General features: G+C 55.9%; 7 protein-coding genes across 7 annotated transcripts; 3 read left to right on the top strand and 4 right to left on the bottom strand.

Annotated features, from left to right (window-relative positions):
• Positions 1-232: 232 nt before the first annotated feature.
• BDW47DRAFT_122690 (putative transcription factor TFIIE complex alpha subunit) lies at positions 233-1,732 on the top strand (the record flags this gene model as incomplete). Its single annotated transcript, XM_024815898.1, has 3 exons — positions 233-327; positions 392-487; positions 565-1,732. 3 exons carry the CDS (start codon positions 233-235, stop codon positions 1,730-1,732), a joined length of 1,359 nt encoding a protein of 452 aa, XP_024675667.1.
• Positions 1,733-3,090: 1,358 nt separating this feature from the next.
• Positions 3,091-4,639, bottom strand: BDW47DRAFT_56878 (RNP domain protein). The gene has a single exon (XM_024819340.1). The coding sequence runs from the start codon at positions 4,296-4,298 to the stop codon at positions 3,150-3,152; it is 1,149 nt and encodes a 382-aa protein (XP_024675666.1). The 5' UTR covers positions 4,299-4,639; the 3' UTR covers positions 3,091-3,149.
• A 329-nt stretch (positions 4,640-4,968) lies between these two features.
• On the bottom strand, positions 4,969-5,814 carry BDW47DRAFT_99470 (putative molecular chaperone). The gene is made up of 3 exons (XM_024820887.1): positions 5,728-5,814; positions 5,637-5,680; positions 4,969-5,549 (listed from the first exon to the last, which is right to left on the bottom strand). Exons 1-3 carry the CDS (start codon positions 5,788-5,790, stop codon positions 5,018-5,020), a joined length of 639 nt encoding a protein of 212 aa, XP_024675665.1. The 5' UTR covers positions 5,791-5,814; the 3' UTR covers positions 4,969-5,017.
• A 205-nt stretch (positions 5,815-6,019) lies between these two features.
• dbp4 (RNA-dependent ATPase HCA4) lies at positions 6,020-8,617 on the top strand. Its single transcript, XM_024820886.1, has one exon. The coding sequence runs from the start codon at positions 6,081-6,083 to the stop codon at positions 8,496-8,498; it is 2,418 nt and encodes an 805-aa protein (XP_024675664.1). The 5' UTR covers positions 6,020-6,080; the 3' UTR covers positions 8,499-8,617.
• Positions 8,618-8,858: 241 nt separating this feature from the next.
• On the top strand, positions 8,859-11,429 carry atm1 (ATP-binding cassette Fe/S cluster precursor transporter ATM1). The gene is made up of 7 exons (XM_024819339.1): positions 8,859-9,313; positions 9,370-9,429; positions 9,484-9,598; positions 9,649-9,917; positions 9,971-11,017; positions 11,080-11,296; positions 11,348-11,429. The coding sequence occupies exons 1-7, from the start codon at positions 8,951-8,953 to the stop codon at positions 11,392-11,394; spliced, it is 2,118 nt and encodes a 705-aa protein (XP_024675663.1). The 5' UTR covers positions 8,859-8,950; the 3' UTR covers positions 11,395-11,429.
• Positions 11,430-11,711: 282 nt separating this feature from the next.
• BDW47DRAFT_122685 (uncharacterized protein) lies at positions 11,712-12,562 on the bottom strand (the record flags this gene model as incomplete). Its single annotated transcript, XM_024815896.1, has 2 exons — positions 11,712-12,380; positions 12,434-12,562. The coding sequence occupies 2 exons, from the start codon at positions 12,560-12,562 to the stop codon at positions 11,712-11,714; spliced, it is 798 nt and encodes a 265-aa protein (XP_024675662.1).
• A 218-nt stretch (positions 12,563-12,780) lies between these two features.
• Positions 12,781-14,407, bottom strand: BDW47DRAFT_133137 (purine-cytosine permease family protein; the record flags this gene model as incomplete). Its single annotated transcript, XM_024817750.1, has 3 exons — positions 12,781-12,918; positions 12,969-13,949; positions 13,997-14,407. 3 exons carry the CDS (start codon positions 14,405-14,407, stop codon positions 12,781-12,783), a joined length of 1,530 nt encoding a protein of 509 aa, XP_024675661.1.
• Between the last annotated feature and the right edge of the window lie 110 nt (positions 14,408-14,517).

Raw genomic sequence — 14,517 nt, 5'->3', positions numbered from 1 at the left:
TCGGCGTCGGCGGCCAAACCTCCGATCAGCCTTGCTCTTTTTCGCCATCATTTCCCGTCATCTCTTTCAACTTCCTCCTCAGCCACCACTCTCACCTTCTTTCCAGCTTTGTCGCGGTCGGAAGGATGTCGCTGTCGTTGGATTGACCTTCTAACAGGATTTCTATCATCGCCCGGACGTTGACGCCCTCATTTTATCCTCGTTTTTGGTGATCGGCGCAGTCACATCCACCATGGATCTCGCCAGTACCTTGATTCGCAGCGTCGCGCGCGCCTTCTACGAGACCCGTCATATCCTCGTGGTTGATGCGCTCTTCATCCACTCGGTGTATGCCTGGGCCTGGACTTGAAAATTAAATTTAATATCCCACCCTCTGACATACTTTGACTAGGCTCCACGCCGAGGACCTCGCCTTTCTTCTGGGAATGCAGCAAAAGGATCTACGGAAGCTTTGCGCCAAATTGCGCGAGGACCGACTGATCGCAGTGTATGGCCTCACGCTGATGTCGCATGCATGGGGGCGTCTGAGCTGAGCTGACTGCGATTTCATTTCCCCCGTTACAGGAGCACGCGAGCCGAAATTCGAGACGGCGCCACGCGCCCCGTCAACCGCGAATACTACTACATCCCCCTCCACCCGGTCGTCGACGCGATTAAGTACAAGGTCTCCAGGTTGACCTCGACGATTAAAGCACAGTACACGCCGAGCGAGGACCGAAAGGAGTACATCTGCCTACGGTGTGGGACGGAATGGACGGAGCTGGATGTGCTGAGTCTGTACTCGGAGGAAGGGTTCGAGTGCCAGAACTGCGGCGCGATCCTGGAGCGGACGGAGGATGTCAAGGGCGCCGAGGGGATCGACCGCACAGGACACGAGAAGAATAGCAAGCTGATGGCGCAGCTGGATCAGATGCTGAAGCTGCTGAAGCAGATCGACTCGGTGGAGATCCCGCCCAACGACTTCGACACCGCCTGGGACCACAAGGTCGACGTCGTCCGCAACCAGCAGATCAACCCCACCCGGGCGACCATCGTCGTGCCGCCCAAGCAGCAGGACGCCGTGCGGGGCAACGCCAAGACCGACACATCCGCGCTGGAGATCTCGCTCACGTCCACCGCCGAGAAGACGGCCGCCGAGCAGGCCGCCGAGGCGGCGCGCAAGGCGGCCGTGGAGAAGCAGAACGCGCTCCCGGTGTGGCACACGCACTCGACGGTCTCCACCGCGGCCGGCAACGGCAGCCGGGTGAAGACGGAGACGGACGTCGATGTCAAGCCCGAGATCAAGGACGAGGAGGACCAGAAACCCAGCATCGACGAGCTCGACGACAAGGTGGCGGCGTACTACGCGGAGATGGAGCGGGAGAAGGCCTTGCAGGCGCAGGAGGACGCCAGCAGTGCGGAGGACGAGTCGGACGAGTTCGACGAGGAATTCGAAGACGTCGGGGGCGTCTCGGCCAGCGACGCAGCGTCCCCTGCTGTAGGAGGCGGGGCGCCGACCAGTGCGCCGTCCGCCACGTCCGGGTCGGGGATCAAGCGCGAGCTTGACATGGATTCGAGCACGAGTAGCCCCCAAACGGGCGCGACGCCGGCCAGCGCCGCCGACGGACCGGCAGCCAAGAAGATCAAGACCGAGCCGGAGATCAAGACCGAGCCGGGGATCAAGAGTGAAGAGCCGGCGGTCAAGAAGGAGGAGTCGGATGAGGACGATGACGAGGAATTCGAGGATGTGTAGGAACCCTTCTCTGCCATTTGTATTATGATCACCCTTCTTCCAGGGAGAGCAGGACGTGAACTTCCACCATCCTCGGCGCTGGCGCTGGAGCAAGGCGGGAGGCATGTTTCCACTTGGATTATTTAGACGGTTTGATAGATTGATCTGGATGATCTTATTTTTATCCTTTATTATTATTATTATCATCATCATCATTATAATTGTTCTAGTCTTCTTTCTAAATCGTAATAATCATCCCATGTAAAAGCGGGGGCTGGAAACAAACCGCCATCTCGTTCTCGCCCAACCAAACGCAGCCCTAAGTTGAGCGTCATCCCAGCCACCCCCAAAATCCACATGGCTGGGCTTCAGGTCAATTCTCCCTTTTAGACACGAGGGAGCCGAGAATTTTCCTTTCGTCCCTTCTTCTGTTATGTTCCATTCTTCATCCCTGGATTCTTGGATCTTTCTTGATCCTAATCCTGATCCTAATCCACCTATCAACCATTCCGATCGATATAATCAACCTATGTTATTGGACCAGACCGATTGACAACCCTCGTTTTGACACCTAATACCCACATATACCTTATATCTATATATACATAGAAAGAGAAAGAGAGACAAAATGGTCCAAAAAAACATCGCCATCGCGATCATCATCATCGTCCTCTTCCTGCTCATCGCCATCGCCAGCTTCGGCATCTGGGCCATGAAGAACCACGTCTCATTATTTCCGAGGAAGAGGGCTGTCGATGAGGAAAGTGGAGCTGATGAAGGATGACACTACTTCTTCTATTCCTGCACTTTTCCTACTCTTGGCCTCCTCTTTCCCACGATCTATCGCTATTGCTATCTCACGATCGACTATTCCTACACGAACGAAACGAACGAAACCCTAATGACGAACGAACGAACGAAACGCCCTCTATCTATCTATCTATCTCGACCTACCAGAATTAGTACATATCGAACGATATGAACGACTCACGGCGCTAACGAAAGGAGTACCGGTTGATTTACTGCTATCGCTTCTTCTATTTTCTACGGCCATGTTCAACTATGTTGATTTCTATATTTCCTATCCTTTATTTCCCCTGATATATTCTCTCCGACATACAACCCGAGCACAGTATATGACGAGTGGTACCTACATTTATCTATGAGTGAAAAGTGACTGTACATCAAGCATGCATACATATATGACACGATCGCATTGGTCTTATGATCACGAAATATATACCGTTTCATATATAGCTTTATTTTACGAGATATACATACTTCCCAACGGTCAAACCAACTGGACAAGTACTCAGCAGACAGGGTAGCGTAACTTTAGATATCAGAGCTACTAAAATACAATCACAATGTATATTTATCTTGTATATGCATGTCAATTACTATGTATGATAGACAGGGTGAAACAATTTCCTCCACGTCAACCCAAAATCTTCAATCCCCCCTTGGTCTTCCCCGGCTTCTTGACCCCATCGTGTCGCACCTTGCCTCCGGCCCCCGCTCCACCCTTGTGGCCGCCGCCGCCGCCGCCGTTCTTCCGCCCCGTCTTGTTGTTTGACACGGGCCGCACCTCGGTGGTAGCGCGGCGAAGCAGAATCGGGTGCGACCCGATGTACTTGTTCTGCATCTCGCGCGCGGCCCGGAAATAATCATCGCCGTCGCTGAAGCTGACGAACCCGTAACCCTTGCTCTTCTGCGTCCGCTTGTCGCGAATCACGCGCGCCTTCTGGATCGACGTGTATCTGGAGAAGGCCTTGAGCAGCGAATCATCGGTGACCTCGCCCGCAAGGTTTCCAACGAAGAGACGGAAGTGCGCCGGGTCCCATTCCAAAAGCGAGGAATCGGACCACGTCTTCCCGCCGCCGGCGCGCACCACCGTCTTGGGGTCCGGTTCCGGGCCGCTGGGGAACGGGTTGGGCGTGCTGGCCGCTGGGGTGGTTCCCGCTTGGGTGGTGGCACCGGAGCCGGAGCCGGGCATGGCGGGATAGGCGTCGCGCTGACCCGGGAACTTCCCGACGGGTGGGACTTCATCCTTGTTGGCGTAGGCGCTCTGCCATTGGGCGATCTGCGCTTCCATCTCAGCATCTACGCCGGATTCGTTGGCCTTGGCGCGAGACCCGTACGGCTGATCGGCCGCAAAGGGGTTCTGAATGTGCGGAACTGCAGCCCCATAGTTGTTGTCGTTGTACTGCGCCGAACCGTAGTAGGAGGCGCCCCCCTGGTACGTTTGCTGTGGTTGCGGATAGTAGTTACCGTAGCCGGTGGTGGTTGGAGTGGAATATCCAGACGTGTTAGCCGGCGGGGCCGACACCACAGGACTGCTGGTACGGTATGGCTGGCTGGATGCTACGGCCCGCGGCTGGAATGCCGTGAAGGCGTTGTAGCCCGATCGGGCTCCGCTACCCCCATATCCGCTACTGGTCCCCGCAGAGGCATAGGACGGCGCTGCCGAGTATGCGGGTTTGTATGACGACGGGGTGGGAGAGGGCGAGATGGAGCTGGCGGGAGGCGGTCGCGGAGGGAGCGATGAAGGAGCTTGCTTCAGACCTGGAGGAGGCGGAAAGGACATGATGAATGGATTGTTCGCAAAAAAGAGAGGCGGGCGGTGGATAGTGTGATTCGCCGTGTGCGATTAGCAGCAGACACGTACCTTCAGGGTTTGACCGACGTAACAGTCACACGCCAGACGTCACACCTGAAAAAGCCGAACTGTGGTGTCCCTGAAAGAGAGGAGAGAGTATTGATGGTTGTCGTCGCGGTTTGGAGGGTCGAAAGAGGCAAAGAGGTATCCCGGACGATCGCGTTTGGGGTGAATCAACGAAGTAGTCGTAATCCTCGTATGGTAGTTATAATATACCAACTGAGCAACAGGATACTGGTGGGAATGAAGATGGTGGTCGTTGGGCTGAAATGTAGTTGGAGAGAGGAAGAAGAGAGAGAGAGAGAGACAGAAGGCGAATGAGGTGGAAAAAAAGTCACGGGTGGTCTGGGTGCCTCGCCGTAGTCAGGCATCAACCTTCCTCTTCCGTCAATACATGACATACTTCTACGCTCTATGGAAACAAGATCTATGATTTAGTCCAGTATCTCAACAGTGTAGGTTACTTGTAGAGTCTACTATCAATCAGACACCTCAATTCATGTGATGTATTGCGGATAACGTTGTTTTGTAGGGAGATTGTACGGTAGTGTCAATACGATATATATATCGATCGATCACCAGGAACTTTGAAAAACCGATATAAATAATCCATTAAAGACATACAAGTTCCGATCCAAGTCTAATACCTATCCCAACACCTTCATTTTCTTCTTCTTCTTCTTATCATCCCCCCCCTTTCGCCCTTTTTGCCAATCGCGCCAACTGCCAATCCGTTCCTCCCGGGTATCTTCCCACGCTTTGTCTTGCTCCCTCTTACGCTTCCGGGCGTCGAGCTCTTCGTCTTCCTTGCGTCTCTCGCGTCCTTCTTCCTGCATCTTGGCTTTGATCTGCCTCCGTCGTCGGGCCTCCTCATCCAGCAACACCTCGACCGTCTTTTTGCGCCACTCCTTCTTGAACTCCTCCGTCTTCAATTCGGGCGAATCGACGGTGTATTTGTGATCGCGAATGAGCAGTCGCCGAGCGTCCGCGATGCATTCGTCCAGGTACGTGCGTGACTTTTCCTCCATGAGGGCCGAGTGCGCCTTCTTAAGGCGATCGAAGGCATCGGGGGCGGCCGGATTCTTCGTCTTATCGGGGTGAATGAGGAGGGACTTTTTGCGGTATTGGATTTTGATGTCGGACTCGGTGACTCCCGGTTGGAGGTCTAGAACAGCGTAGCTATACCAAAAACGTTAGAGTCTTGCTCCCCTTCGCAGCCCTCGCCTTGCGGTGGCTTCAAATAGAACACAGGAGAAAGAAACTCACGCGTCTAGCTGAAAGGCTTTGCGAATGCGATCGATCTCGGCATCCTGTTTTGGTCAGTCGCAGCTCCGTGTCCGTCCTCGGAGTGTCATACTTTGTTGAAATCCGAGGCCTCCCTCTCTAGCGAGTCCAAAATATCTTTCTCGTCGTCGGACATAACGCAGCCTGCTCTCTGAGTGAGGGATGATCCATCCAGGAAGATGGTTGGCGTAAATGAAGCAACGATAAGCGCGATCTTATCGGCGCTGAGTCAGCAGGCACCCGCCCGGCAGAAAGGTGGGCCTCGGGCCTGCAAAAAGTCCTTTCTCACCGCCCGGCAATTCTGCGAATCTTTTTCGCCAGAAAGAAATGCGAAAAAGCGCAGTCAATTCTGGTCCATTGTCAACAGAACGTTGAATTTTCCACCGACACGGCTCTATTACGGATCGCTTGCGATTGGAGTCGATTATGGCTCCCCCGAACTCACGAAACGGCAAACATGCGAAATCTCGAGATGCGTCGTTGAAACGCAAGCGGGGACAGGAGGATTTGTCCACCCTCGTCCAGAAGGTCGAGGATCTCGATATCAAAGAGACCTTCAAGTCCTTCTCCGACATTCCTCTTTCCGAACCGACCGCTTCCGGCCTGGAGGCGTCCCATTTCAAGGCCCTGACCGATATTCAGTCTCGTGCGATCCCCCATGCGCTGAAAGGCCGGGACATCCTGGGTGCCGCAAAGACCGGCAGCGGCAAGACCTTGGCCTTCATTATCCCCGTTCTCGAAAACCTTTATCGCCGGCAATGGGCGGAACACGATGGTCTGGGGGCATTGATCTTGTCTCCTACGCGCGAGTTGGCCATTCAGATCTTCGAGGTCCTGCGCAAGGTCGGCCGCTTCCACGGCTTTTCGGCCGGCTTGATCATTGGTGGAAAGAGCCTACGGGAGGAGCAGGATAGACTGGGACGGATGAATATCTTAGTCTGCACGCCCGGTCGCATGCTTCAACATCTGGACCAGACGGCTATGTTTGACACCTTCAACCTGCAGATGCTCGTCCTGGACGAGGCCGATCGCATTATGGACATGGGTTTCCAGAAGACCGTGGATGCGATCGTCGGCCATCTTCCGAACGAGCGACAGACCATGCTATTCAGTGCGACCCAAACCAAGAAGGTGTCTGACCTGGCCCGGTTGAGCCTGCAGGACCCCGAGTACGTCGCGGTTCACAATACGGCGGAGTCAGCAACCCCTTCCACGCTTCAGCAGCACTACGTGGTCACGCCGCTGCACAACAAGCTTGACGTCCTTTGGAGCTTCATCCGGAGCAACCTCAAGTCGAAAACGATCGTCTTCCTCTCGTCGGGCAAACAGGTGCGCTTTGTGTACGAGTCCTTCCGACGGCTCCAGCCTGGTATCCCGTTGATGCACCTCCACGGCCGACAGAAGCAAGGCGGGCGACTCGACATCACCTCCAAATACTCCCAAGCCAAGCACGCCGTTCTCTTTTCCACCGACATTGCCGCCCGCGGTCTCGACTTCCCGGCGGTCGACTGGGTCATCCAAATGGACTGCCCCGAAGACGCCGACACCTATATCCACCGCGTGGGCCGGACGGCGCGGTATGAGCGGAACGGTCGCGCCGTCATGTTTCTGGACCCTAGCGAGGAGAAAGGGATGCTGGCACGTCTGGAGCAGAAGAAGGTGCCCGTCGAGCGGATCAACGTCAAAGCGAACAAGCAGCAGAGCATCAAAAACCAACTGCAGAGCATGTGTTTCAAGGATCCCGAGCTCAAGTACCTGGGCCAGAAGGCCTTCATCTCCTACGCCAAGTCGGTGTACGTGCAGAAGGACAAGGAGATTTTCAACATCAAGGCGATGAAGCTGGACGAGTTTGCGTCGAGCATGGGTCTGCCTGGTGCCCCTCGCATCAAGTTCATCAAGGGCGACGATACGAAGGAGCGGAAGAACGCCCCGCGGGCCGCCGCGAACCTGTCCAGCGACGATGGGGACTCGGACGGTGGCGAGGGGAAGAAGAAGAAGGCGCCGAAGGAGGAGAAACAGGTGCGGACCAAGTACGACCGAATGTTCGAGCGACAGAACCAGGACGTGTTGGCCGACCATTACCACAAGCTTATCAATGACGATGGCACGATGGTTGGCGCGGCGAAGGGCCCTGGTGATGGCGAGGATGAGGACGACTTCCTTTCGGTGAAACGCCGGTACGAGGCTGGAGACGAGGACCTCGGCGTGGCAAGCGGCTCCGACGAGGATGCCTCCGACGAGGATGCCTCCGACAAGGACATCAAGACGGTACATATTGACGGCAAGAGTGAGCTGACGATCGACTCGAAGCGTCGCGAGAAGCTGCTCAAGTCCAAGAAGAAGCTCCTGAAATTCAAGGGCAAGGGCAAGAAGCTGGTGTACGACGAAGACGGCAATGCGCACGAGGTTTACGAACTGGAAGACGAGGAACAGTTCCGGGCCAAGGGCGACGCCAAGGAGCAGCAGGCACGGTTCCTGGAGCAGGAGACCGAGCGGGCGCGGCAGGCCGATCTGGAGGACAAGGCGGTCGCCAAGCAGAAGAAGCGCGAGAAGAAGGAGAAGCGCAAGGCTCGCGAGCGGGAGGAGCTCTACTCCGACGACGAGGGCGAGGAGGTCGTGGCCCAACTGGCCCCCTACGAGGAGAGCGAGGGGTCGGCATCGGAGGACGACAGCCGTCGTCCCAGCAAGCGCACCAAGGTGCAGCGCCACGAGTCGGACGAGAGCGAGGACGAGCCCCGGCCCAAGAAGGACTACCGGAGAAGCACCACTCGTCCCGCCCAGGAAGCCCCCCAGATCCAGACCCTGGAAGATCTGGAATCGTTGGCGACTGGATTGTTGGGATGAAGCATGGGATGGGGCATTTCTGCATAGTCGCCCGTGGATTGAACACGGTCGTTCGATTTTGTCTTTCTTGTCTATCATATCCTTACCATTTTTCTTCTCTTTTTTGTTTTCTAGTTCTCTAGCGGGATATCAAAAGCAAATGGCATGTATATAGATCGCACGAAGTGTTCAAACATCATAGTATACTTCTTAGGGTTATATCCACCTAAGGCATCGATGTCGTAATTATGTCCCGGAGTCACCACCTCCACGCTAAACCCGATCTGGCCATTTATCCCTCAATCCATTCTATGAAGCGGGCGTTTTCCCTCCGACCGCGGCGCTTTCATCACCAACGTTGATTTTCCCCAATTGCTTCTACGGAGCTTCCCCTTTGCCTAACCATGTGTCATTGAGTATAGAGGTTCTGCACGTTTGATTTCCCGTCGACTTGACGCTCACATCCGGCCATAATGCTGCCCTGGGCGGCTCGATCGCCGTGCTGGCGCATCTCGCGCCTCATACATCACCGCCCCGCGGTGCCGCGCTCGACCGCGTGGACGACTCCCTCACGCGCGACGCAATTGCGCTTTTTCTCAGCTCACAATAGCCCGTTGCGGAAACAGGATTCGAAGGAACCACCGTCGAACCAAAAAGTATCACCCTCCGCCGCGGGGTTAGATTCCAAACCGACCGATCCGAAGACGAACGACCCCAAGAATGCCGTGGCCGCGCCTAAGAAGGACCTCCTCAGCGAGGCGACGATGGGGAAACAGGAACAAAGGAAGGCCGATTGGGCGATCATGAAGGAGATGGCCAAGTACTTGTGGCCTAAGGTAATGCGTCTGGGTCTGTGGAGGGGTTCGATTGGTGTTAACCGGGGACAATGCAGGATGACTGGGGCACCAAGCTTCGCGTCGGAACGGCCTTGTCCTTGCTGATTGGGGCTAAGGTTAGTGGAAGTGTTGCTGGACTGTACTGGGTCAATTGCTGACCGGGTGACTAGATCCTGAACGTGGAAGTACCGTTTTACTTCAAGAGCATCGTCGATTCCATGAACGTGGATTTTGCGACGCTCGGCGGCACGGCTTATACAGTCGCCGGGTCCATGATCATCGCTTGTAAGCTCACACGATACTGATGTACCAATGGAGGTTATCTAACGAGACAGACGGCGCCACCCGAATCGGAGCCACGCTCTTCCAAGAACTCCGGAACGCAGTCTTTGCGAGTGTGGCCCAGAAAGCCATTCGCAAAGTTGCGAGCAACGTCTTTGAGCACTTGCTCCGACTCGACCTCAACTTCCATCTGTCCCGACAGACAGGCGGGTTGACGCGAGCTATCGACCGTGGTACCAAGGGCATCAGCTTCCTGCTGACGTCCATGGTGTTCCATGTGGTCCCGACTGCCCTTGAGATCTCCCTCGTGTGCGGGATATTGGTATGCCGGAGACCGTCCCCTACCGGTGACGACACCGCTAATGGTTCCCCCAGACATACCAGTATGGCTTGCAGTTTGCTGCCATCACGGCGGCCACCATGGTTGCCTATTCGGCCTTTACGATATCGACCACGGCGTGGCGAACCAAGTTCCGCAAGCAGGCCAACGCAGCAGACAACCGCGGGGCCACCGTGGCCGTGGACTCCCTCATCAATTACGAGGCGGTCAAGTACTTCAACAACGAAAAGTTTGAGGTTGCGCGCTACGATCGTGCGCTCAAAGCGTACGAGGACGCGTCGATCAAGGTGACGACATCGCTGGCCTTCCTGAACTCGGGGCAGAACATGATCTTCTCGAGCGCGCTCGCCGCCACGATGTACCTCGCCGCCAACGGGGTAGCCGCGGGCTCCCTGACGGTGGGCGACCTGGTCATGGTCAACCAGCTGGTCTTCCAGCTGTCAGTGCCGCTAAACTTCCTGGGCTCCGTCTACCGCGAGCTGCGCCAGTCGCTGCTGGACATGGAGACGCTGTTCAACCTGCAAAAGGTCAACGTGAACATCCAGGAGAAGCCAAACGCGAAGCCGCTCCAGTTGAGCCAGGGCGGGCAGATCCGCTTCGAGAACGTCACCTTTGGATACCACCCCGACCGGCCGATCCTCCGCAACGCGACCTTCACGATCCCTGCGGGACAAAAGTTCGCGATCGTCGGTCCTAGCGGGTGTGGCAAGTCCACCATCTTGCGACTGCTGTTCCGGTACTACGACGTGCAAGAGGGCCGCGTCTTGATCGACGGGCAGGACATCCGAGACGTGACGCTGGAGAGCCTGCGGAAGGCGATTGGTGTAGTGCCGCAGGACACGCCGCTGTTCAATGACTCGATCGCCCACAACATCCGGTACGGACGGATTGACGCGTCGGACGAGGAAGTCCGGCACGCTGCGCGACGGGCGCATATCCACGAGCTGATCGAGCGATTGCCTGATGGGTACAAGACGGCTGTGGGAGAACGCGGCATGATGATCTCGGGGGGTGAGAAGCAGCGGTTGGCCATTTCGCGATTGATCCTGAAGGACCCGCAACTGTTTTTCTTCGATGAAGCGGTATGTCTCTTGCCCTTTCTCTCCGCGTCCTTCTTGTCCGTTCGATAGTACTAACTTCACAGACCTCTGCTCTCGACACCTACACCGAGCAAGCCCTACTGCAGAACATCAACAGTATCCTCAGAGAGAAGACGCGCACGAGCGTGTTCGTCGCGCACCGACTGCGGACCATCTTCGACAGCGACCAGATCCTCGTGCTGAAAGACGGCCACGTAGCGGAGCAAGGGTCGCACCGCGATCTGCTCGATCAAAACGGCATATACGCCGAGCTGTGGAATGGTAGGTATTCCATCCCCGACGTCCAAACGCGCCGCTAACCATACCGCACAGCCCAAGAGATGTCGCTAGGAGACGCGGAATATGAAGAGACCGTCTAACTGAGGCGAGGCCGCGCTCGAAACAAGGGACAGGACCCCGGGGAAGAAGACGTAAGTTTGATCGGATCACTGGTGTTACTGGATTGGGGTTACAGATGGTTGTGTTTGTTTTTTCTCCGTGCATATTTTGGGTCCCGTTGGGATGTCGTATATACATTGACAATAGATATTGATTCCATCAACCTGTTCTCATGATAGACATTATTGTTCGGGTGGTCAGCCATCTACTGATGACCTGTGAATCGATGGGTTGATCCGATAAGTTCGTACATTGACGATCGATATATACCACCAAAGTCCAGCCCATTCACTGAAGATTACTCCCTCCTCGCACACCACCGCAGTCGATACCCATTTCGATCCAACTTCTGATGATCAAGATACGCGTCCTTGTTCACATTTACCAGCCACCTCGTCCCCGTGCACCGTCCAATCTCCTCCCACAATCCCAACAACGTCTCATGGGTATGGACAAACACCGCCCCACCGCCAGGCACAACACCTTCCTTCGCCTCACATCGCGCAAAATTCGCCCCGACGATGAGGTCGCCCTTCATCCCGGGGAGAACCTTCAGCATACGCTTCACGAGCTCAACCTGACTCTTCCAGTCCCACACATGCAAAAAATACCCAGCATTGATCACGCGGAATTTCCCCTCCTCCAGCAGACTGTCCACCAATCCATCCCGCATGAAATCCCCCACTATAAAAGAACTCCTCATCTCATCCTCATCTCGAAACAACTCATAGCCTAACTCAGCCAGACCACGATGAGGATCCAGCCCGCAGAGATTCTCGCTCGGCGCCCCGTCGTACACCATCCGTCTGATATCCTGCCCTACCCCACACCCCAGATGCAGCATCCTCTCGCCGTTTACCACCCGCCTCAGAATCTCCCCGTACGCGGGCGACAAGGCGATCTCAAAGTCGACGAACCAGAGCTTGCTGAAGTAGGGATAGGGTGCGATGGTGAAGCCGCGCTTGGCCTGGTTCTTGTCAGGTAGTTCATTCAAAGGGGGGGAGGAGAAAGGAGGGGTACGGTTGCTTGGACGTGGGATGAAAGTAGGGAGGGGGCGAGTCCGGTGTAGTTTTGGAGCAGGGTGCGCGCTTCGTCGTTCATGGAGGTGGCAGGTGCCATTCGGGCGTTCCAGGTGTTGTATGCTTCCATTTATGCGGTCAGTTTGGGGATAGTATATACTGAAAGCTGAAGCTGACTTGTTCAAAGGAGAGTTGTTCAATTAATATATTGAATGAAGAGGATGGCGGTTATAGGCGGAGACTGCGCCAGCCCTAATCCAGCCACGCCAACGCAGCCTCGTCGATGAACATATGATCTATTGTATGAGCTTGTATTACAAAACTAGAATATAACTATCAAACTGGAGACTATCGCCCTAGTAATCTCACCTCCACCCACCGCAGTGGTGGATAAACGAGCGCCGTGAACCCCACCGACAGCCATATCCCCATATCGCACGGTGCAGGGAGGACCCTCGTGACAGGACCGACGAAGTACGACTCGGACTATATCATCAGTACAATACAGCAGTGAATGGAGAGTACAGTGCACCTACCATGCCGAGAATCCCACCCAAACAGCCGAGCAGAAGACTCCCCCCCGCAGCAACCCCAACAGGCAGCCTGACTCTGCAGTTCCACGCCGTCCAGTCGACGACACGCCCACGACGGAAGATCCACGCCTCTTCGAGACAGATGGCCAGCCACGCGACAATCCAGTACGCCATGAGCGGGAGAAAGTTCTCGAGAATCTCGCGCAGGTAGGACCGGCCCAGCACGGCGCACACGGTGCACAGGACGATCTCGAGCGTGGTCAGGAGCGGCCGCGGGATGCGCGGCCCGTACCGACCTAGCATTTGCAGGTTCAAGCCCGCCGAGTACGTGCACGGGATGTTGTTCGACACTGTCCCTAGCATGAGAAGCACGGCGCAGAACCGTCCGATCCCACCGAGGGGTGTCAGTGTATTTGCAAGCAGAGCGCCCGGGGCGGTCGTTGCCACCTCGTCTGGGTGAGTGATGCTTGTAGCGAGACCGACTCCCACCACGGTGGTCAGGACAGCTCCTATGCTGGTTGCGCTGGCGGCGGCGAGGACCATGCGTGTGGTGGAGGTCGACGGGGGGAAGTAGACGAAGTAGTCTGCGCTGGACGGGGCCCATGTGATAGCGGAGGAGAAGCACAGCGAGAAAAACGACAAGCGGTTGGCCACGACTTTAGGGGAAGAGTCTATCGACTGCGCGCGGCTGGTGTCGAAGTGTGGGCCTGCGCAGCCGATCATGATGCACAGCACGGCGGCCTGCACGGCCCATGCGTATCGCGTGTAGAGGTGGAAGAGGGGCATGCCGAAGGTTGCGACGCACCATGTTAGGACGGCGACGATGACAATGCCTACTGGGACGGCGGTGCGGCCGTTGGACATGGTGAAGAGGATCTGCCCGCCTAGGATGCCGTTGACCATGGCGTAGCCCAGCATTGTGAGGACGTTCAGGAGACAGCAGATCTTGCTGGGGTAGTATCCGATGAAGAAGCGGGTTGCAACCTGGGGGTTTAGCGGTCTGCGCAACGAAGGATGTGTAGCATGCATACCAGTGTTCGATTGCCACTGCGCGGTCCCAAGGTGCTCATGTAGGCCACTCCGATACTGCCCAGGACGCCCCCAAATACAGCACACCAGACGGAGTCATACCAGTCCAGTGCATACAGAGACGGCCCATAGAGCCCAACCAAGATGTTGTTGCCGGTCAGGAAGGAGCTCAGCCAGAGCATGAAGATGCGATGGTAGTCATTTGGACCGGGGGGATGGCGCTCGTGCACCTCGACACGTTCAATGCCTCGTGTCTCTAGGCCTGACAACCGACTGAGCTTGATCACACACCGTCTGACCGGGGAGACCTTTCGATCAGAATCGATCGATTCGGTGACTTGCACGATTTCCGCCTTGACCCCCGCGTCCTTGAGGACCTCAATCGGTGTAGGACCTTGTTCGATGTCTGCCATTGTGTTTATCTAGATAGCAGGAACCTAGGATATCGATTGGCGGGGATTAAACCAGTCTACCAACGCGTATACCATATCACCACCCCTGGGGTAAGCCAGACAGTTTTATA

Source organism: Aspergillus candidus, assembly GCF_002847045.1.
Source record: "Aspergillus candidus strain CBS 102.13 unplaced genomic scaffold BDW47scaffold_4, whole genome shotgun sequence".
NCBI lineage: Eukaryota > Fungi > Ascomycota > Eurotiomycetes > Eurotiales > Aspergillaceae > Aspergillus > Aspergillus candidus.
The sequence above is the reverse complement of the archived record's forward strand: the minus strand, read 5'-3'. Positions and strand labels throughout refer to the sequence as shown.

Bases quoted from the DNA above. Each gene is read 5' to 3' on its own strand.
- BDW47DRAFT_56878 (XM_024819340.1), bottom strand. From the start codon at position 4,298: ATGTCCTTTCCGCCTCCTCCAGGTCTGAAGCAAGCTCCTTCATCGCTC.
- BDW47DRAFT_99470 (XM_024820887.1), bottom strand. From the start codon at position 5,790: ATGTCCGACGACGAGAAAGATATTTTGGACTCGCTAGAGAGGGAGGCC. The intron at 5,681-5,727 runs GTATGACACTCC...TGACCAAAACAG, and splicing joins AGGCCTCGGATTTCAACAAA to GATGCCGAGATCGATCGCAT. The intron at 5,550-5,636 runs GTGAGTTTCTTT...TTTTTGGTATAG, and splicing joins AAAGCCTTTCAGCTAGACGC to CTACGCTGTTCTAGACCTCC.
- dbp4 (XM_024820886.1), top strand. From the start codon at position 6,081: ATGGCTCCCCCGAACTCACGAAACGGCAAACATGCGAAATCTCGAGAT.
- atm1 (XM_024819339.1), top strand. From the start codon at position 8,951: ATGCTGCCCTGGGCGGCTCGATCGCCGTGCTGGCGCATCTCGCGCCTC. The intron at 9,430-9,483 runs GTTAGTGGAAGT...CCGGGTGACTAG, and splicing joins CCTTGCTGATTGGGGCTAAG to ATCCTGAACGTGGAAGTACC. The intron at 11,018-11,079 runs GTATGTCTCTTG...CTAACTTCACAG, and splicing joins TGTTTTTCTTCGATGAAGCG to ACCTCTGCTCTCGACACCTA.